Source organism: Myotis davidii, unplaced genomic scaffold (genome assembly GCF_000327345.1).
Source record: "Myotis davidii unplaced genomic scaffold, ASM32734v1 scaffold534, whole genome shotgun sequence".
NCBI lineage: Eukaryota > Metazoa > Chordata > Mammalia > Chiroptera > Vespertilionidae > Myotis > Myotis davidii.
The window spans coordinates 7,344,585-7,366,084 of record NW_006286678.1 but is presented as its reverse complement, the minus strand read 5'-3'; the positions used below and the strand labels follow the sequence as shown (position 1 = coordinate 7,366,084).

At 41.0% G+C, this 21,500-nt stretch overlaps 1 protein-coding gene across 1 annotated transcript in view; it reads right to left on the bottom strand.

Moving 5' to 3' along the window:
- Positions 1–21,500, bottom strand: part of DDX58 (DEXD/H-box helicase 58) — a 44,313-nt gene that overhangs the window by 12,534 nt on the left and 10,279 nt on the right. The window contains exons 3-14 of the mRNA XM_015560468.1: positions 20,351–20,532; positions 18,844–18,991; positions 17,448–17,567; positions 14,578–14,679; positions 14,014–14,167; positions 13,270–13,528; positions 10,702–10,864; positions 9,143–9,262; positions 6,366–6,523; positions 4,599–4,734; positions 3,603–3,751; positions 518–608 (exon numbers count right to left, since the gene is read on the bottom strand). Coding sequence (XP_015415954.1) covers positions 518–608; positions 3,603–3,751; positions 4,599–4,734; positions 6,366–6,523; positions 9,143–9,262; positions 10,702–10,864; positions 13,270–13,528; positions 14,014–14,167; positions 14,578–14,679; positions 17,448–17,567; positions 18,844–18,991; positions 20,351–20,532 — 1,782 coding nt within the window. The remainder of the gene's footprint in view (positions 1–517; positions 609–3,602; positions 3,752–4,598; positions 4,735–6,365; positions 6,524–9,142; positions 9,263–10,701; positions 10,865–13,269; positions 13,529–14,013; positions 14,168–14,577; positions 14,680–17,447; positions 17,568–18,843; positions 18,992–20,350; positions 20,533–21,500) is intronic.

The window sequence follows — 21,500 nt, the reverse complement described above, 5'->3', positions numbered from 1 at the left end:
ATGATCCGTGTGTCAGAGGTGACACTCAAACTCATTCTTTTGGTTGATTTTTCTTTGTTAAATGGCATTTAAATATATAAAATAAATAGGAAAAACATAAATCTTTGTTTTACTATGGTTGCAAATATCAAAAAATTTAAATTTCTATATGTGACACGGCACCAGAGTTAAGTTAGGGTTTTTCAAAATGCTGACACGCCGAGCTCAAAAGGTTCGCCATCACTGGTTTAGGTATGTCCTGAGCTCAGGACTTCAAACAGCTCATGGCTATGGGGTTCCAGCCTGCTCCCGACCACCTACCCTGCAAACCTCAGACATGTTTTGCCAGTATAATTGTGTATGCCAGTACCTTGTAATAAACCCCTGTGTGTATGTATATGCACGTATCTGTGTGTGTGTGTGTGTGTGTATAAAATCTTCTACTGGTTTTGTTTCTTTAGTTGAACCCTGATACAAACATAAAAAAGATTCAATAGATTACATATATTCTTATATATAGTATACTATATATAAATACCTATGTTCTGACTTGTTTTGCCACGTCCAGTCAATATGTCAGGTTTTAGAAAGCTGAGTTTAGAATTCTCCTCAATCCATTTCTTTAAAGCCTGAAAACGAAAAGCCATTTTCAGTTAGGCCCATGTTGTATGCCATCTCTATTAATTCAATACTGAAGTATATGCAAGAGGGAAAAACATGTGAAGTTAGTATACAGACAGTTCTCAGATTGATAAATCTGAGAAAACTGCTTCTTGGAATTGAATTCTATGCAATAACTAACCATAAAGGTACAAATCTTTGTCATCAAAGATATTTTTTAAGTGATAAAAGCAAAGTTTAGATTGAAAGTGGGCATATAAAACTAAAAAGTGAGTTTAGCAAGATCTAGGACACAAGATCAGTAGACAGAATTCAGTTGTATTTCTATATACCAGCAACAGACAAAAGAACCACTTACAACAGCATTAAAAAGTAATACTAAGGTATAAGTCTAACAAAATACGTGCAGAATCTGTATGCTGAAAACAACAAAACACTGATAAAAGGAACCAAAAGAGATGTGGTAGGTGGCATCGGAGGTAGCCCTCAACGATCTGTTTCCCCTGGTATTCAGATCCTTTTATTCTTTCCCCTCAAGTGTGAAGTGAACTTATTAACTTGCTTCTAATGAATAAAATAGGACAGATATGATGAGGTATCACTTCCCAGTTGAAGTTATAAAATGACTGTGACTCCATATTAGGCATTCTTCCTCAATCTCCCTTGGATCACGCACTCAGGGAAAGCCAGCTACCATGCAGCCTGTGGAGAGGCCCAAGTGAGTGAGCTTAGAAGCACATCTTCTGCCTGGCTGGCCGTGGCTCAGTGGTTGAGTGTCAACCTATGAACCGGGAGGTCACGGTTCGATGCCCGGTCAGGGCATATGCCTGGGTTGCAGGCTCAGTCCCCAGTGTGGGACTACAGGAGGCAGCTGATCAATAACCCCAGTGTGGGACTACAGGAGGCAGCTGATCAGTAAGCCTTTCTCATTATTGATGTTTCTATCTCTCTCACTCTCCATTCCTATCTGAATGGAGATAAACCAATAAAAATGTATTTTTAAAAAAAGCAGCACATCTCCCGATGCTGCCAATAGACATCTCAGTGAGGTGGAAGTTGATCCTCCCAATTCAAGCCCTGAGATGACCGCAGCCATGGCCAACACCTCACTGCAGCCTCATGAGACGCTGAGCCAGAACCACCCAGTTAAGTTGTTTCCGCTTCCTGACCCATAGATATTGTAAGACAATAGATGTTTGTTTTTCCCAGTCACTAAGTTTTTTTTGGGGGGAGGGGGGCAATTTGTTGTCAGCAATAGGTAACTAATATAGAATCCCTATATAAATGAAGAAATATACTATGGTCATGGATTGGAAGACTCGATATTATTAAGATGTGATTTCTCCCCAATATTGTTTGTAGATTCAATGCAATCCCAAAAGAGATCCCAAGTAGACTTTTTCATAGATGTGGACAAGGTGATTCTAAAATATAAACGGAAAGACAAAGAAAGACAGCTAAAACAATTTCAAAGAAAGGAAAAAGTTAGAGAACTCATACTAGCTGATTTCAAGACTTACTATAAAGCTATAGCAATCAAGACAGTGTGGGATGTATAAAAATAAAAAATGGACAATTTACTTCTGTTTCAACATAGATAGATCTCAAAAACATTATGCAAAAGAATTAAGTAAAATGAAAACAGTCACAAAGGTCCACTATTTTCCAGTTTTATCTACATGAAATGTCCCGAATAGGCGATTCTATAGAGACAGAAAGTGATAAGTGATTACTTAGGACTCAGTAGAATTTTGATGAGGAGTGATTGCAAATGAGTGGGGACTTTCTTTGTGGGGAGATTGAAATATTCTAAAATTAGATTTTGGTGATAGTTGCATTACTCTGTAAATATACTAAACAAAGTAGTATTATATAATTTATATGGATAAACTCTAAGGAATAAAGATTACCTATAAATAAATCTAGTATTAAAAAAAAGACAGTGTGAGATGGGTGAAAGGACAGACATATAGATAAATGGAGCAGAATAGAGAATCCAGAAATAGATCCACATAAATACAGTCAACTGATTTTTTTTTAAAGTTACAAAGACAACTCAATGGAGAAAGAATAGTCTTCTCAATATACAGTGCTGGAACAACTGGATGTTCACATACAAAAAGAAAAAAAAAGCATCTCAACCCATACCTCAAAGTGGATTGGAGAGCTAACCATAAAATGTAAAAGCTTCTAGAAGATAACACAGAGAAAACCTTTGTGGTTGTGGGTGAGCAAAGTGCTCTTAGATACAATACCAAAAGCTCAATCCACAAAAAGAAAACATTGATTAACTGGACCTCATCAAAAGTTAAAACTTTCCATCTATAAAAGATACTGTTAAGAGAATGAGAAGACCAGAAGATCAGAAGAAAAAATTTCAAATCACGTTCCCAACAGAGGACTTTTTGTCAGAATACAAGATCACTCAAAAATAACATGATAAGCCCTAGCTGCTTTGGCTCAGTGGATAGAGCGTTGGCCTGCGAACTGAAAGGTCCCAGGTTCGATTCCAGTCAAGGGCACATGGCCAGGTTATGGGCTCGATTCCCAGTGGGGGACTTGCAGGAGGCAGCCGATCCATGATTCTCTCTCATTATGGACGCTTCTATCTCTCTCCCCCTCTTCCTTCCTTTCTGAAATCAATAAAAATATATTTTAAAAAAATAACATGATAAACGATCCAGCTACACCCATTTTAAAATGGGCAAAAAATGTGAACAGACACTTCACCAAAAAAGATGTGTGGATAGCTAATAAGTATATGAAAATGTTAAATAGTATTAGTTATTAGTTAAATGCAAATTAAAACCCTAGTGAGATATCACTACATACCCATAGAATGGTTAAAATTTTTTTAAATCAATCAAAAGAATAAAAACATGTAAAGGTATCAAGACATCATTATAAACTAGAGTAATTACAACAGTGAAGTAAAGAAAAGACAATCTTTTCAATAAAATGGTACTGCTCAATTTGTTATCCACAAGGAGGAAGAAGCTTACATCCACAAGTGCTCTGGTTTTCACAAAGAGAATGGTTCTGGTCTCTGGGTTTAAGTGGTACTCCTCTTGCAAGATGAAGCAGAGGTCCTTCAGTTTAGGGTTCTCGTTGCTGGGATCCATAGAAATGCTCTCTAGTTCTTGCAACTTTTCTGCAAAAGGAGTACGTTTTGTAAACGACTTATAAATTCTAGAAATTTAGAACACACTGGGACTTTCAGCTATAGTTCTGTTAATCTCTTAATCTGACCAGAATTGTATAAGTGAAAACCACCAATTGAATGCATACATTACTAGTAAATACACCAATAAATGCATATATTTTGTGCCCCGCCCCCCCCCAAGAGCTGGTTGTTCAAAGTTTAGCAGCACATCACTGGGTTACACACAGGTGTAAGTAAATACTTCAGTATAGGCCCCCCCAATTTTTTTTTTAATTTTATTTTACTGTTTAAAGTATCACAAATAGTAGTACATATGTCTCCTTTTTTCCCCATTTCCCGAAAAATTATTAACAGCAATTATCTTTGGGGGAAAAACAGGGGAGAAGGAGAAGGAAGCCTTACTTTTCATTTAATATCTTCCTATATATTTCTTAACATGAGGGAGATGGAATGAGCCATTTTGGTTTTCCTCTTTACATAGAAGTACATATAAATTACAGTATTTTTAATATTATTAAAACACTTTTTTTGTAGTTTGTAATCTTTATAAAATTACTGAAAGTAAAATCAAAATATGCTACTATTAACTATTTCCATGAAATATATCCTTTGTAAGTCCTACTATTTTTCCTTCTTCAAAATTGGAACTAGGGTAAGCCACAGGTTCTTTCCTTTAGTACCAGACTTCACTGAAGCTCCATGGTCCGGCCATCTGCGAAAGCCCAGGACAACATTCTGCCTGAGCATCACCAGATGCTCAATACAATGCCGCACAATTATGCTATCACTGCAGTCACCAGGCTGCATGGCTTCCTCCTCCGGAAACACCACCCACCTTCAAATCTGCGAGTGAGATCTTGCTCTATCTCATCAAATCCTGCTGAGCGGACATTGCTGAAGAAGTCTTTCAAGTAATCCAAAGCATCTTTCGTCCGTGCATGCTCATTGATAAGGAGGGCATCATTAAATTTCTGTTTAAAATGAAAACAGAGTTTCAATGTATTTCTAACGTCCAACACATCTGCTGTACTTAAGTTCAATGAGCTGTAACTTGGCATGGAATTAATTTTAAGAATAAACTTTTCTCAAATATGTTCCAACCTAGTTTTTTTTTTTAAATGAACAGTCCGTTATGGTACTTAGTGAAATCTTGGAATCAAATACTGTTTTCAAAAAATCTCAGTTAGCTAGAATCAATAATTAATTAGGATCACTTTGGGTTCTGGATGTCTACCTTGGAAGAGAAAGAGAAAATTACAAGAACAATGCATGTCAAAGACTAAAAGCAAATCAACTTCCGTATCAATCTGCCTCAAAATTCAGGCATTCAACTCAATCCCTTTATACATCTAAAGTCATCACTGAATGGTGATTGCGTCTGCTCAGAATGATGGCGCTTGACCACCTACACCAAATATTACGTTCATTAAAATTCTATAAATCGCCGAGGCCGGTTTGGCTCAGTGGATGGAGCGTCGGCCTGCGGACTGGAAGGTCCCGGGTTCGATTCCCGGTCAAGGGCATGTACCTGGGTTGCGGGCACATCCCCAGTGGGAGATGTGCGGGAGGTGGCTGATCGATGTTTCTCTCCCATCGATGTTTCTGACTATCTCTCTCCCTTCCTCTCTGTGAGAAATCAATAAAATATATTAAAAAAAAAATTCTATAAATGCATTCTGGTTGAGTGTATCCTAAAATATCCGTATCTTCCTGTGCACATGTGGCTCTATCTGAGGTAGGAACACATGCTTCGGACAGGGCAACAGGAGTCCCGTACTGACTTTAAGGACGGCTGTCACCAGTCACACCAGTCACATGTATACAGTAATGTTCATCCTCACCCAGCTTTCCTAATTGTGTTAATTATGGGAATGCTATCGCTTCTCAGCCTTTTGGCTAAGATCAAGTGTAGAATCATGGGAAGGCGGGAGGCACAGCCTAGAGCAGTGATGGCGAACCTTTTGAGCTCGGCGTGCCAGCATTTTGAAAAACCCTAACTTAACTCTGGTGCCGTGTCACATATAGAAATTTTTTGATATTTGCAACCATAGTAAAACAAAGACTTATATTTTGGATATTTATTTTATATATTTAAATGCCATTTAACAAAGAAAAATCAACCAAAAAAATGAGTTCGCATGTCACCTCTGACACCCGTGCCATAGGTTCGCCATCACTGGCCTAGAGCCTCCCCTTGTCCATCCTATTGCCTCCAGTGTTAAGTTCAGAAAGCAGACAAAGACGATGCTGAATGGGGTAATTTTTGGAAGTCTGCTTCATAAGAATCTTCTGGAAAGTTCCTATATGAGCTGTGGGGGCAGGATGAAAAATTGATGTTCCCTCCTTGGCTGCCACAGCACAGCTCCCAGTAGGTGCTACAACTAAAATATGCCTGACTAGCCCTGGCTGGGTAGCTCAGTTGGTTAGAGAATCATCCCAATATGCCAAGGTTGTGGGTTTGATCCCAGGTCAGGGCACATACAAGAATCAACCAACGAATGCATAAATAAGTGGAACAACAACTCAATGTCTCTCTCTCTTTCTCTCTCTCTCTAATCAATAGATAAAAAATAAAATATGCCTTTCCAAAGAAGCAACGTACCCGCAGATGTGAAGTGTACAAAAACAGTGCTGTACAAATCCTGCTCTCCTTTTCTTTGTCTGGCAGGTGCAGCACCGCGCACTTTTTCTGAACTGCAACGATCCACTGTTCATATTTCTGTGTTCCAAAATTCCTGTTTTGAATCTGAGATAAGTTTTCTGGAAAGAAAAAGTTTTTCATTGTGTCATATGTCAGTCATTTCAGGTTCTAAGCAGGCCTTACCCTCTAATTTTCTTATTCTGTTCACAGAGTGGTCAGTGTTCAGCAGTCCGGGCTCTGTGCAGGTGCTGGGGCCTCGGTAAAGGAGGAGGGACACCCAGCCCTGCCCTCCAGTAGCTCAGTCTGCGAGTGACTCTAGGAACAGTCAGTTCTCAGGGCTCCCGGGGAAGAGCACAGTGCAATAAAATTCACAGGAAGAGCTCTATTTCTGGGCTAAAATGTTCCTCTTTTTAAATAAAAGGAACAAAAGAGGCTTCTGAGACAAGTGGCCTTGACATGCTTCTTCCCCAGGCCAACTACAGACGAGGTGGCCAGCAGTAAACTACATGAATCAACAAGTATTTATTGAACTTGGGGAAGCATGAAAATAAGCAAGGCTGTGGTCAGGGAGGTATATGGGAAATCTCTGTACATTCTGCTCAATTATGCTATGAACCTAAAACTGCTCTAAAAAAATAAAGTCTAGTAAAAAAATGAGCTAAGCAATCCAGATCCAGAAATAAACAGTTGACAGGATTTGGACTGGCAAAAAGGAGGAGGTACGATATTAGAGATGGAGGGAATAAGAAGGTAGAAATTCAAGCCCCCTCCCCAGGTCAGATCACGTCATAACACTCCTGGATGATACCATGGCCTCCTAACTGGTCTCCCCACTCTCCCCAGATTCCCTCCAACCCATTCCTCACTCAGCAGTTAGAGGGAGTTTCCAAACTGAAGGTGAGGAGCTGCTATCCCACTGCTTCAGACAGGTCCTCTGTGACCCGGCCCTCCCTGCTTCTGATCCTCATCTCTATACACTCCCCTCCCTGCATCTACAGGACTGATGTGAGTCCCCACTCTCTACTCTCCCAGCCTCAGTCCATGCTGTTCCCCCGCCTGAAACACCCTTATCCCACCACCCACCCACCCCATCCTGTTGCTTTATTTTTATTACTTCCTAATTCTGGTTTTATTGTTACACTGGAAATGCCATGAAGGCAGGAGCTGTGTCTCAGGGTCCACAGTGTATTCCCATCACCCAGCACCTTGCCAACACTGAATGAACAAACGAATGAGTGAGCATGTTCAAGGCTAAATCAAAAAATTTAGTCGGAGAAGGAGTGGAAGGTAAAAGTGGAAAGAAGTAGAACCAGGCTGTGCAGGCAGGACTCAGACGGTCAAGGGAGAAACCTGGAGGGTTTTGCCTGTAAGCAAAGGGATTCAGGCAGGACACTGATGTGGTAAGACTGGTACTTCAGGAAGACCAGCCAGGTAATGGGGGAGGGAATGGATGGAAAAGAGAGGGAAGGTGGGCACACCAGCTAGAAGGCTATCAGAAAAAGCCCTACATCAAGCTATAAAAGAAGAGAGAAGTAGAACAAGTGTGAGAGAAGGTGAGACACCCTGAGATACCTTGCAGACATTAGAAATTCAACTGTCTCCCAAACTCTCAACTCACCCTGTGCCTGCCAAAGCTGCTCCTCGTTCTAGAACCAGTACCACTCACAGGCATATGCACAGGTGCCCAAGCGAGAAGCCTGCTGGGAAATCTTCCACTCCCTTCCCCCCTCCCTCCCACCCAAATCCAGTTAGCCATTAAGTCTGAACACTTCCTGTTCGCAGTGCTTTGCACAAGCCTCCTCCCTCACCACGCATCTCCACAGCCTCCGGTCCTCTTCCCTCACTGGTATCCTTATCACATCAAAATCTTCAGTTGCTTCCCATGCTTTTAGGGAACAATGTAAACCCAGCTTGGCCTACCAGGCCCTTCCCTGTCTACCCCCTGCCTCTCCCTTTAGCCTCACTCCTTACTCACATGTTAAAATTATCATGAAAACATGTTATAAATAAAATTATCATTTCATGTACTTTTTAAAACTCACTGCACTCTCTCTTCCTTCCATGCCTAATGCCTTTCGATCTCACGTAGCTGTTTCTCCTTAACCTGGCTGACTTCTAGATCTGTCCCAGGAAGCCTTCCCCGCAGCCCAGTCCTGTTCCCATGAGCTCCCATGGCACCCAGCGTGTGACGCTGCCCGGTCCCATGGAAACTACTCGCATCTGATTCTCACTGTTTCACTGTGAGCTCCCGGAGGGTGGGGACTATGTCTTTGATCTTGCTGTTTCCATCTCTACCACAGTACCTGGCACAATAATCTCTGGTGAATGAATGAGTGGATAATGAGGAGAAGAAGAGAACTGGGTGACTTCATGAGAGAGCCTCAAAAGAAGAAGGATCAAAGGTCACCTCTAGGCTTGAATCTGAGCCACAGAGGAATGGTGGTTTCATTCCTGCAATAGGAAGTCAGGACAGAAAGCTAATTTAAAAGAGCAATGAACTGATTTACATGTAATATATTTCAGGTGTGTTGTCCTGCATTCACTTTGGATTTACAAAGGGACAAAAAGCAATAGAAAATAAAGGAGGACTTGGAAGGTTCTTGAATAACCTATAAACAAGAAAGTCAACCTCTGGATAGGTCTTGGCATAGTCTGAACTGAGGAAATTGCAAACAAATATTAGTAACAATATGTGGCTATTCCCAAATGGAGAGGACAGGAAATGAAATTTATCTCACCGAGACTTATGGTACCGAGTTCACCAAAGATGCTCTTTGCCAGACTCTCTGTCTCCTTCATCAGCTCAGAGATGATACATTTAAATCTGTTGGTGGTCCGTGATTTCACTTTCCTGAAAACTAGAGCCATCAAAGGAAAGTTAGTATTTTTCAGGAAGCTTATGTCAGATTTAAAGCAGGCATCCCCAACCCTTTCTCTCCTGTTGTTACTTCCTCTGAGGCCCCAAGCTCACAGGTAACTCACCGAGGTGATCCAACAAACAGAAACCTTGCAACAGATCCCTCCTGCTAACATGTCTGCTGTGCTCTGGGTCTAACCCAACTTCTCACTCTGGCTTTCCTGTTACTCAGCACCGAGCCCCTGCTCTAAGGAGGCTGGTGTCCAGCTTGTTTCTGCAAATACCACTTTTTAAGCCTGTCTCTGTTCTTTGATTCCTTTCCACACAACCCTCAGGACTGTTGGCACTGTTCCTGACATTCACTATTGCATTGTTTGAGCAGAAATGTATTAACAGATCACCATGTGCCATATTCTGGAGACAGACAGTTGAACAGAACTCAATCTGTGTGTTCTTAGGGGACAAAAAGACACACTGCCAAGTAACCACAGCAGAGTGCGGTAATATAAGTATGCACAAGGGTCACGGAACACAGGGAGAAAAAAAACCCCAAATTCTTCCGAGGGAGGCAGTGGTGTGGGATACACAGGGGAAGAGGAAAGGAGGAAGCAAATGCAATCATGTACAAATAGAGCATGGCCCAAAGTTAGAGAGAAAAGGCATTTGACACATTTGAGGAGCCCACAGGAATGCAATGATTGGGTTTATGGGAGTTGGGAGGAGGTGAAGCTCAGAGGGCAGGGGGGACCAGGTTATGAATAAATATGTACTTGATACTAAAAAGTTCAGAGTGTGTATCTTCTCTAAACCCCTACAGGCAGCTTCAGAAAGAAACGTAACTTCCTCCTCCCTGACTATTTCATGTCTGTCTGTTCTGCCTTGTACAGTCACATGCTGTTCAGACAAGCATGAAATCATGTGTATTTCCTCTCCCCGCTCCCTCTTGCTGAATTAGTATAGCACTGGTATCCAATAAACATTTGCTAGTCAATCTTATAAGAATCATATTCTCATCTTTTGAGATATGATAAATTCAGATAATTTCAACCAAAACTATCAGATAAATACTGAAATGATGAAGGACCACACAGTATCCTCCCCAGGCATGGACACCAGGAAGGACCGAGCCCATCTTGGCCATTTACATGCTTAGATTTTCTCATCACCTCTCCCTCTCATGGTTCTCTGTGTAAGAGTTTCATGGAAATGAAGAGTCAGATTGTGTGCTTCCTACAGGCCATTGCTGAGGTTCATCCATTGCTTGGGGAGAGAGCTCTGTCGAGGAGAGAGCCAGAAATGTGAATATTTTCCAAGTTTGGGGTTAAATAGTTTCTACTAAACAGAGAAAGTGTAAAAATTTAGTGTCCATTCAAATGGCTCTGAACTAGGAATAGTAGAGGGTTACAGAGTCTAAAGGGCTTGTTACTGGATCTCACTTACACTTCTGGGGCTTATAAATGATCCCCTCCAGTTCCTCCAAGTTGTCTTTGACTGTTGCCACCACTGATGTGTCAAGAGAAGCACACAGCTTGCAGATATACTCCGTGGCTTCCGTTGTGTTTTTGGCATCCCCAACGCCAACCGAGGCAGTCAGCCCAATGACCTGTGAAGAGCACCCCAAGCCATGAGATGTCCGGGGAAAGCATGGTATTTCCTCAGCCACTCCTGTAACTCTCTCCTGCTACCGCAGGCTTCCCCCCAACTTCAAATAAAGAACAGGGACATTTTTCTCCCTGAAACTCTTTATGACAGTGTAAATAGAAAGGTCCTCATTAAGTAAAGCACTGAATAAATGCAGAAGTCACAACGCATGAGTTGAACACAAATCAGCATAGATATGAAGAGAGGAAACCCTTTCAAGGCAGGGCTTCTTTCTTCTTTACCCATGTGTCCCCCATGATGAGTAGAACAACATACTGAAAAGGAAAAGGCTGCAATCGGACATACTTCCATTCCAAGCCCAGCCATGTCACACTGGCTGTGTGTCCTTGGACAAGCAGCTCCCACTCTGTAAAGCTGGGTAACAACAGCGATTTAAAATGGTAGCTGTGTGAATTTAGTAAGGTAACATTTGTAAAGAATATAGGTTAACAGTCACCTAATAAATATTTGTTTCTTCCTCTAATAGCTTCTCAATATATATTGAATATTGAACTACCAATTTTTGTTTCTAGAAGAAAAGGGTGTAAGAAATGTGACTGCAACTGAATTTCGTCTATGGGCACCATCCCGAATTTCTTCCCACCTGTGTTTCCTAAACAGGTAATTATTAGGGTTACAGAACTGTACACAAATGTGAGATTACTATGCTACAAATTCATGATTCCCAACTTCATCTGAGCCCCCAATATGACCAGGCAATTCTTCTGTGGATTAGTTCTCTCTTCCATTTCAAATCCTCTCTATGCATCTTCCATTCCCATCTTCTACGTTCAAGAGAAAAGAGGGCTTATATCCAACTTCCCTTCCTTTCCTGCTCCATCTGAGAACTACTGTCTGTGATGACTCTCCTCACCCTCTCCCCTCTAATGACACCAAAAACAGCAAACATGGTTTTCCATCCGGTCTCCTGTACTAATCCAGCTACTTGCCTACTTATCTAAAACCTCTGGTCTCCCCTGGCATCTTTTAAAAATAAAAAAGGTCTTATTGATTTGAGAGACAGAGGAAGGGAGAGGAGGAGAGAAATATTGGTGGGGGAGAAACACTGACCAGCTGCCTCCTGCATGACCCCGACTGGGGGGTCAAACCTGCAACCTGGGCATGTGCCCTGACCAGGAATGGAACCAGCAACCTCTCAGCACATGGGACACATGCAACTGAGACACACTGGCCAGGGCTCTCTTGGCAGCTTGTTCTATCAATCATTCCCTCTCTCCCATCCTTACTCACCTACTGCTATTCACTACTTCACACTCTACACTCAAGTGATACTTAAAAGCTTCAAGATTCTTAAGCACACCATGTTCTTTCATCCCTCTGTGCCTCTGGACACACAGTAGCCTTTCCAGAAAACCACCTAGCTATCTACCTTGTAAACTCTTGTTAGTGTTAGCTTAACCTAACTTCTGTTAGGACTTGCCTTACCATCACAGCACACTCAGGAGCTCTTTTACTTCTCTTGTGATTGCACCATGTACTCACCTCCATAGTGTGCCATCATGACATACTATGACATAATTCTAACATAATTGGCTCCCCATGAAACTTCAGCTGTTTTAAGGCAAGGAATATGTCTTTTTATATTTGCATCCCCAGTGCCTTGCACAGTGCATGGAGGCACCTGATACATATTTGTTAAGTGGATAAATTAACCAATGAATCAAATTTAATCAATGAGTTATATAATACGGACTTAGAACTTGAGAAGGACAACTTCACTGTGGCCATAAGAGTAAGTCAAAGCCGAAGCCGGTTTGGCTCGGTGGATGGAGCATCGGCCTGCGGACTGAGGGGTCCATAAAATATATATATTTAAAAAAAAAAAAAAAGAGTAAGTCAAGCCTGGCCAGTGTGCTCAGTTTCTGAGCATCAGCCCATGAATCAAGAGGTCACTGGTTCGATTCCTGGTCAGAGCACGTGTCCGGGTTGCAGGCTTGATCCCCAGCAGGGGATGTGTAGAGAAATGATGATGTTTCTCTCTCATCGATGTTTCTATTTCTCTAACCCTCTCCCTTCCTCTCTCTCTAAAAGTCAACAGAAACATATATATATGTAAGTCAAGCTTCGTACATGTAGCTCAGTGGTTGAGCGTCCATCTATGAACCAGGAGGTCACAGTTCAATTCCTGGTCAGGGCACATGCCTGAGTTGCGTGCTCAATCCCCAGTGTGGAGCGTGCAGGAGGCAGGTGATCAATGATTCTCTCTCATCACTCATGTTTCTATCTCTCTCTTCCTCTCCCTTCCTCTCTGAAATCAATAAAAAAATATTTTTTTAAAAAGAGTAAATCAATACGATTTAGAAGTGTGACAGCTCTGCCGAGGAATCCATCGGATGCTGCAGATACCTGGGGCAGTGGGTCTGAAGATCCTCCAAGTTTCTGGTCTAGATAATGAAACATGATCACATTGTAAGGATGGAGTTTGCTGGTGTTGTGGCATTCATCAAATATCATCAAAGTAAAGACAGACAGTGATGGAATAGTCCCATTTTTAAGGCTGTTCACAAGAATCTGTGGCGTTAAAATGATGATGTCATTGTTCTCAACAATCTGTTCCACTGAGATATTCTCAACTGTGGCTCCAGAAATGCCTGCAATTTTGTACCTGGAAACGACAGAAACTGCCTATTACCAACCACGGTGTGAGTGAGAAACCACAAAGATATGAAACACTAGATCAGAACATTAATTGACTGCATTCTCCCTAAGTCAAAAAGGAGACAAGTGCTTAGCAACGTCTTACACATAGTAAGTGATCAATAAATGCAAGCTAGTTGAAATGGCTAGGAGTATATATTAAGCCACCACGAAACTAGTACTTAAAGAGTCATAGTAAATAAATCATAAAATCATTAAAAAGTTAAATGTACCAGTTAAATGTAAAATGTATATCTTAAGTCATTTACTTAGGATTTCAGGTATAGCTAACAAAACAGACTTGAATCCTGAAGGAATTACATCTGGAGTCTATAAAAGCTGAATCTAACTATGAATTTTTTGAATCATGGTTTCCCAAAACCAAAACAAAGCAGACAGCACCCAGTTACATAAAGCTAGAGAAAAACAAGTTCGAACAACTGTTATACTTACCCATGTCTTTCAAAATATTTTAAGATGACGGATTTCTGCTGTTCATACACTGGGAGTTGATTAGCAAAAAACACAATCTTCCCCTTTTGTCCTGGTGGAAATTTCTGAAGATGATGTTCACATATGAGAAGTGCAACAAAGGTTTTCCCACAACCTTTTAACATAAAGAAAAAGAAAAGGTCACTAATATCCTATTAAAATATTTCTGTCGAATGGTAATTATTTTTGGCTCTCCTAAAACCACTGGATGGACTAGTAAACCGGTAATGTGAATGGGTAAACAACTGAAGAATTTACACCAGGACTAACAAATATTAACCTACTCCCTAGGTAATATGAACTCAAACAGTCAGGGCCTGAAGCAAGAGAAAAGATGGCATTTTTCTTTCCCCTCGGGCTCTTTAAAATACCTTGAGACTATATTAATAACATGGTTTTCTCAAAAGACATATGGAACAAGGAAAAAACTAAAACTTGCCCATTTCATCCCAGTATTCAATAAAAGGTGGGGGGCGGGGGAGGAAGCAGAGAAACAAACCATCTAAGTTCTGGCAGTCAGCTTACCAGTAGGAGCACATATTATTGTGTTTTTCCCTTCTAAAGCAGGACGAGCAAGCTCTAGTTGGTAATTTCTTGGCTTAATTGGGCTCTGAGTACAAGATGCTTCTGAAACACAAAAGGAACAAAATTACCAAGGAGTTTCTGCCTGAGGGATCAAGGCAATAGCTATCTATTGTCAGACAGACAGGAATGCTGACTCCAGTAAGAAGGGCCTCAATCCTTGTTTTTAACATTCTAGCTTCTCCACTGATTTGAAGTGAAGAATTCTCCTTCAATGACAAAGTAATGATGGCAAAAAGGGAAGAAAAAAATAAAATAACAAATGGCTTAATTCAGGGCAACACAGATGCCCACCGGTTAAAGGAAATGCTACATGGAACAAAACAGCAAGAAATCTTTGAAAAACACTAAACTGTGTAAACCTTGAATTCTCAAAGCAATCTCTTCTTGAAGAGCAGTCATGCTTTGTAATTCTAAAGGCTCTCACATGCTATTTCCTCTCAAAAGTGAAGGGGAAACTAAGACATTTGGGGGCTAGCTATCTGAATTCTGACGCACACTCTTGCTTGCAGATAAACTCCATTCTATCTGTGATGACTGTCCTGCCTTGCAGAACCTGTTTCCCAGAATACTCCCATTTTACAGAGGCCATAAACCGTGAACCATATACAACACCCTGAGGGGTTTGGCAGTGCTGGCACCAGCCAGGCCTCTGAGTGTAATCTCACTTCCCCCATCCTAACTTACAAGGGGCTACAAAGCCCATGAAAAGTCCAGAAGCCTGATCTATATTTGGGGGACAAAGAAACTAAAGGGTATAAAGGGAAAGCTTCATCCATATTCATCACTCAGGATCTGGAGACTGACCTCCCTGAGTCACGGCACGTGTGCATCTAGAAATAAAGGCTATTTTTCTGAACATCCTCTGAGTGCCCCGCTGATTAATTCTTCTGCGTTAATCTGGTGTGTTGGCTGGGAAAATACCAGTCATGCTGCCTACTTAGGGCACCGCTGGTAAAGGCCAATGGCCCTTTTGCCCAGCTCCCTCCTGAAGATGGAAAGGCATGCCTCCAGTGATTTACGGGATTCCAGTCCTCCTCGGGCCTGGATGACCGGGACCCCCGCTTGCGCCCCAGTGGACTGCAAGCAGGACAGAAAAGCCCTTTCTAGAACCAGACGTCTGACGGGTAAGTTTTCCCCTGGGGGGAGCAGTCTGAGGTCAGGCCTGTCTTTTGGGACAGAAGAAGTGGCTGATGACCACTTAGGCAAAATATTTGCCTCGGTTCAGGGACTTTCCGTGAGTGGAAGTCAAAGCTCTGACTGTGAATGTGAGTCTGTGTGAAGCGAAAGTTACCTTGTGTTTGTTCTGTGTCTCTTTAACAGGGAGGTATTACATGGTTTAACTGCAAATATGGGAAGTAGTTCCTCCAAACCCACTGTTTTAGAATGTATGTTAAAGAATTTTAAGAAAGGTTTTCCTGGGGACTATGGGGTGAGCCTAGTTCCCTGGCAGTTAAGAAAGATGTGTGACACAGACTGGCCATCTTTGGGTCAGGATGGCCAGAGGAGAGCACATTGGATGTCCCCGTAATCAGGAATGTTTACAGTTATAAAGGGAGTTTTTTGTTGTTGTTTTTTTAATATAAATTTTTATTAATTTCAGAGAGAAAGGGATAGGGAGATAGAAACATCAATGATGAGGAAAGAATCATTGACTGGCTGCCTCCTGCACCCCTCCCTCCCGAAGAATCATTGACTGGCTGCCTCCTGCACCCCCGCCCCTCCCAATAAGGACTGAGCCCACAACCTGGGCATGTACCCTGACCAGAATCAAACTGTGATCTCTTGGTTCATAGGTCTCCGCTCAACCCCTGAGCCATGCAGCAGGCAAGAACCAGGAGTTTTAAAAAACAATCAGAGGCTGTATATCACTAATAGGTAAGCAAATGGAAATATGTTACGAGCCACAAATACCTTGAAAATCATCTATTGAGTCCAAACTATCCATTCGAAAGAAAAGGACACGTTCTAAAAGGTTTAGAGAGTTCACTAAGGACCTTTCACATGTCAGAAAAGTTGAAAGCAACTTACATTCATTGATTTTATTTTGAAATGACCAAAAACTTGAATCATTCAGTTGCAGAAGTAATCTATAAATTTGCTTCTCGTGGTGTTATCCCCAAATCACATCTTTCTTCTAACACTACTCATGTATATCATAATTTTCGCCCTTTGGTAAATAACTTTTTACTATGGCTTATTATGCAACTTTCTGGTCTCATGAAAAGAATAAGATGGGCCTTTTACAGCCACAGGTAACTCATACTGGGCCTTTGTATGAATTAGAAAAAGCTGTCTGCTCAGAGGACATAGCCCCTCAACACACTGTTTGACAAACAGCACAACCTAGATCTCAATCCCCTCTCAGCCCTCAGCCGCGTACACATGGGCAGCGCACAAACTTCATCAATTTACACTGCAGCCCTGGGATCCTAGAAGGAAAGATAGCAAATGACTCTCAAATAGTAGAAATATTTCATTAGAAAGCAGGGCTGATTTTTAAAATCCTGTCTGTGAAAGCAGGAGCTCATGGACATTGAGTTTCTGGGAGGACTATTTGCATTTTCATGTAGAGATGCCTATATTTTCTTAGTGATAAAAGAAGACCAAAAAAAGAAGATAGAAGAGGAAGAAGTTGACAATTGAATTCCTAACCATAGAAAAAAGTATTTTTTGTCATGTAAATTCTCTTTTCTTTATTACTTTCCCTTAAAAACCTTTTCATAAGACCGTGACTTCTGGTACCGAAAACATGTCCCCACACAAAATACTTGAAGGGCAACATATGGAAAAGAAAAGAGAGTGCTGGGTACCTGAAGGTGGACATGAATTCTGACTAAGATTCTGGCATTCTGGTTCTTCCTTGTAGAAAATCTGTACGTCGGAAGTTTCTATTTCCTCATCCTCAAGCTCTTTCGTTTCCTCTTTTGCACCTTTATGAGACCAAAAAGCATCTTAGAATCTTTACATAAACTAATTCATCTTGATTGTGAAAGCCTCACAATGAGGTCATAATACTAAAATTGTAATCTCCCATTAAGATTTCTCACAAACATTCCTGTCACCTTTAAAACAATTAAAAGAATCTTTTCAAGTTTGTTATCTCAATTTGGAGAGTTTGAACTCCAAAGTCATTTCGGACTTTATTATTCAAAGTGTAGGACATAGATCAGCAATTTCAGGAACTTGTTAGAAATGCAGACTCTTGAACCCCTACTGCATCAGAATCTGCATTTGAACAAGATCCCTGGGTGGTTCATATGCACACTAACGAAGATATTCATGTCTTCCTTTCCTGGCCTCCCCACGAAATCAGATGTGTATTTCTGGAACAACTTGTGATTTAAAGAAGCCACAAAAAGCTAAGAGGGTTTACCAAACTCAACCTTTAAAACAGTAGTTCTCAACCTTCCTAATGTTGCAACCCTTTAATACAGTTCCTCATGTTGTGGTGACCCCCAACCATAAAATTATTTTCGTTGCTACTTCATAACTGTAATTTTGCTACTGTTATGAATCGTAATGTAAATACCTGATACGCAGGATGTATTTTCATTGTTACAAATTGAACATAATTAATCACAAAAACATTATGAATAATATATGTGTTTTCCGATGGTCTTAGGCGACCCCTGTGAAAAGGTCGTTCGACCCCCAAAGGGGTCGCGACTCACAGGTTGAGAACCGCTGCTTTAAAATGATGCTTTGAGGTTAGCTTCAGGACTCAGATACTTAATCACAATAGATTCTTTTTTTCAATCCTGCTCTGGTTCAGTTCCAGATGGCGTCCAGGCAGAGAACCAAGCAATGTCTATCATGAATCTACTGTGAAAGGGCTAAGTCCTGGTTTGGACCCTCTTAACTCTTAAATTTTCAAGAGATTTCTCTGATAATCTAAACCCAAATAGTGAGCTCAGACCCTGCCTCCCCCAAGTCCTTTGGGCCAGATGGGTTTGCCCTGGTCCATATTTAGGGGTTATATACAACCAAACTACTTCTGTAGGCAAGTAGCCGCTTGCCTTCCAGAATTCAATTTCATGCTGATCTCTCATTAGAGAGGTAGCGATGGGTATCAGAGGGGAAAAATGCCTCTGACAGCGAGTGAAAAACAGGTAGGAGTGAAGGAAGCCCTAAGGAGAACTATGAGGAAGCAGAGTATGTTTTCAGACCCTCCCCTCCCCCTTCAGAACTGTTCCTTCAAAATCCTACCATTCTCTGTAATCCACAGTTCACTAAAATTGCTCTCTTCTTTCTCCAAAGCAAGTTTCAAATATTTGGGCCAGTTCTCCTTGTCTGATCTGAGAAGGCATTCAACCATTTTCTCTGCACCTGCCATCGGCCCCTTGTTGGAACAAACCTGAGCAAGACAACTGCAGTTGACTGATCAATTATTTCAAAGTTTTCCTTTTATGAGGTTTTATTGAAGAAATACCAAGTTAAGTGCTATCTGATTTAAAATTATTGTTTGGTTCAATAGGTCTTATTCATGAACATTTTTGCCCCATCCCACACAATTTTTTTAAAAACCCTTCCTTTGCCCTAATCCTGTGGTCGGTAAACCACGGCTCCCGAGCCACATACGGCTCTTTGGCCCCTTGAGTGTGGCTCTTCCACAAAATACTATGTGCGGACGTGCACGAACAGTGCGACTGAAACTTCGTGGCCCATGCACAGAAGTCGGTATTTTGTGGAAGAGCCGGTATTTTGTGGAAGAGCCACACTCAAGGGACCAAAGAGCCGCATTTGACTCACAAGCCGCGGTTTGCTGAGCCGCAGTTTATCGACCATTGCCCGAACCAGTTTGGCTCAGTGGGCAGAGCGTCGGCCTGCGGACTGAAGGGTGTTCCTCTCTCATCAACATATCTAACTCTCTATCACTCTCTCTTCCTCTCTGTAAAAAAATCAATAAAATATATATTTAAAAATAAGTAAATAAATAGAATAAAAAACCCTTCCTTGGTCCTTGTCCTCTTCATAGCGTATCACTATGTCAAGCCAAGTATTCTCACCTCCTCTGAGATCTTATATTCGATCATCAGCAGCAATATTAGGAAAACAACCCACATACTAGCCATTCAAAATATGGGTATATTGGCATAGAGAGGTATTTGAAAGGACATAACCAAATATTAACAAATGGGTTTTTCAAGGTGGTGAGATTTACATGACTTTTATTATTAATCATAATCATAACTAACATTTATTGAGCACTTATGCACCAGGCGTATGTAAGCATTTTACATATATTATCTAATTTAGTATTTATAAAAATATAGTAATAAGATGCCATTTTAAACATGAATAAACAGAGGCTTGGAGAAACTAAGTAACTTGCCTAAGATCATATCACTAGTAAGGGGTTGAGTTAGGATTCTAACAAAGTTTATTTGTGTCTAGAGCCTGAATACTTAGCCACTAGATTATATGGCTTTTTAAAATTTGCTAAACTAGTTGATTTTATTTAAATTTGCATAAAACATTATTCAGAAAGCAATAACAAAAATTTTAACTGAAAATAGGACAAACCTGAAAAAATTTGTGACATAAAAATTACTCAATTCACAATTAAATTACTATTCTAGGAAATTAAGCCTGAGATTTGAAGACTTTTGTGGGTTGCAGGATCTTTCTTAGGTCTAAAGCATTATAGAAAACAGAAAATATTTTCCATGTTCAAATTATTTCCCAATTCAAAATTTTATTTTAATTAAATTACCTGTCTAATTTCTTCACATTCCTGATTAATTAAACATTCAGATAGTTCAGGAAGGATACCATTTGGATTAATTCTGGTTTTAAATTCTGGTTGCAAACGCCTTAAAAGCGATCTATGTTCCTCCAACTTTTCTATTTTGTGGAAATCCCAACTTTCAATGGCTTCATAAAGTCCAGAATAACCTGGAAAAAAAAAGAGAGAGAGAGAAAGAGAATTGGGGGCTTTTATGAGACCAACTAAAAATACTTTGAGATTATTTAATATCAAGAAATCATGTCTGACTGTACAGTGAGAGAACTCAAAAATATCTAAATCTCCTTAGTTATTTTGAACTTTCAAAAAGAAAACTCAATATTCATTTTAGGTACCCAACATTTTAGATCTTCTAACAATATTTATCATCTCTTGGGAGAAAATACAAAGGATATATGTGAGGTTTTACATTTGATCTTTGTATAAAATTTTCCTTCCAAAGTGCATCCATAGATTCCACCTACAACTCCTGATTTATCTTTCAATGAGCCAAGCCATCATGTTAAGCTTCTTGTCAGTGCAAATTAGTAAAGGCAAACAGAAATATAGATTATAATTCCAGCCCCTTAGGAGATTACCTTCTGTGTTATTCCAAGAAAATAAAACTAAGTATAATGAGAAAATCTGAGGTGGAAAAAAATTACTTCCAATTGTAATAATCCAAGAATGTTTCACTCTAAAGTTCTCTAAAGAATTACCAGGCTTGTCCAATCTTAAGGCCCACAACCTTTTTATTAGTATACTAGTGGCCCGGTGCACAAAATTTGTGCGGGATGGGGGGTGGGGGGGGGGAGTGCCCCTCAGCCTGGCCTGCACCCTTTCCAATCTGGGACCCCACGACGGATGTCCTACTGTTGGTTTATAGGGATCGGGCCTAAACTGGCAGTCGGACATCCCTCTCACAATCCGGGACTACTGGCTCCTAAGCACTCACCTGCTTGCCTGCCTGCCTGATTGCCCCTGATCACTCTGCCTGCTGGCCCGCTCATCCCCAACTGTCCCCTGAGCCAGTGTGCTCACCCCCACCTTCCCTCCCCACTGGCCTGCTCACCCCCAACTGCCCCCCTGCTGGCCTTCTCACTCCAAATTGCGCCCCCCACTGTCCTGATCACCTCCA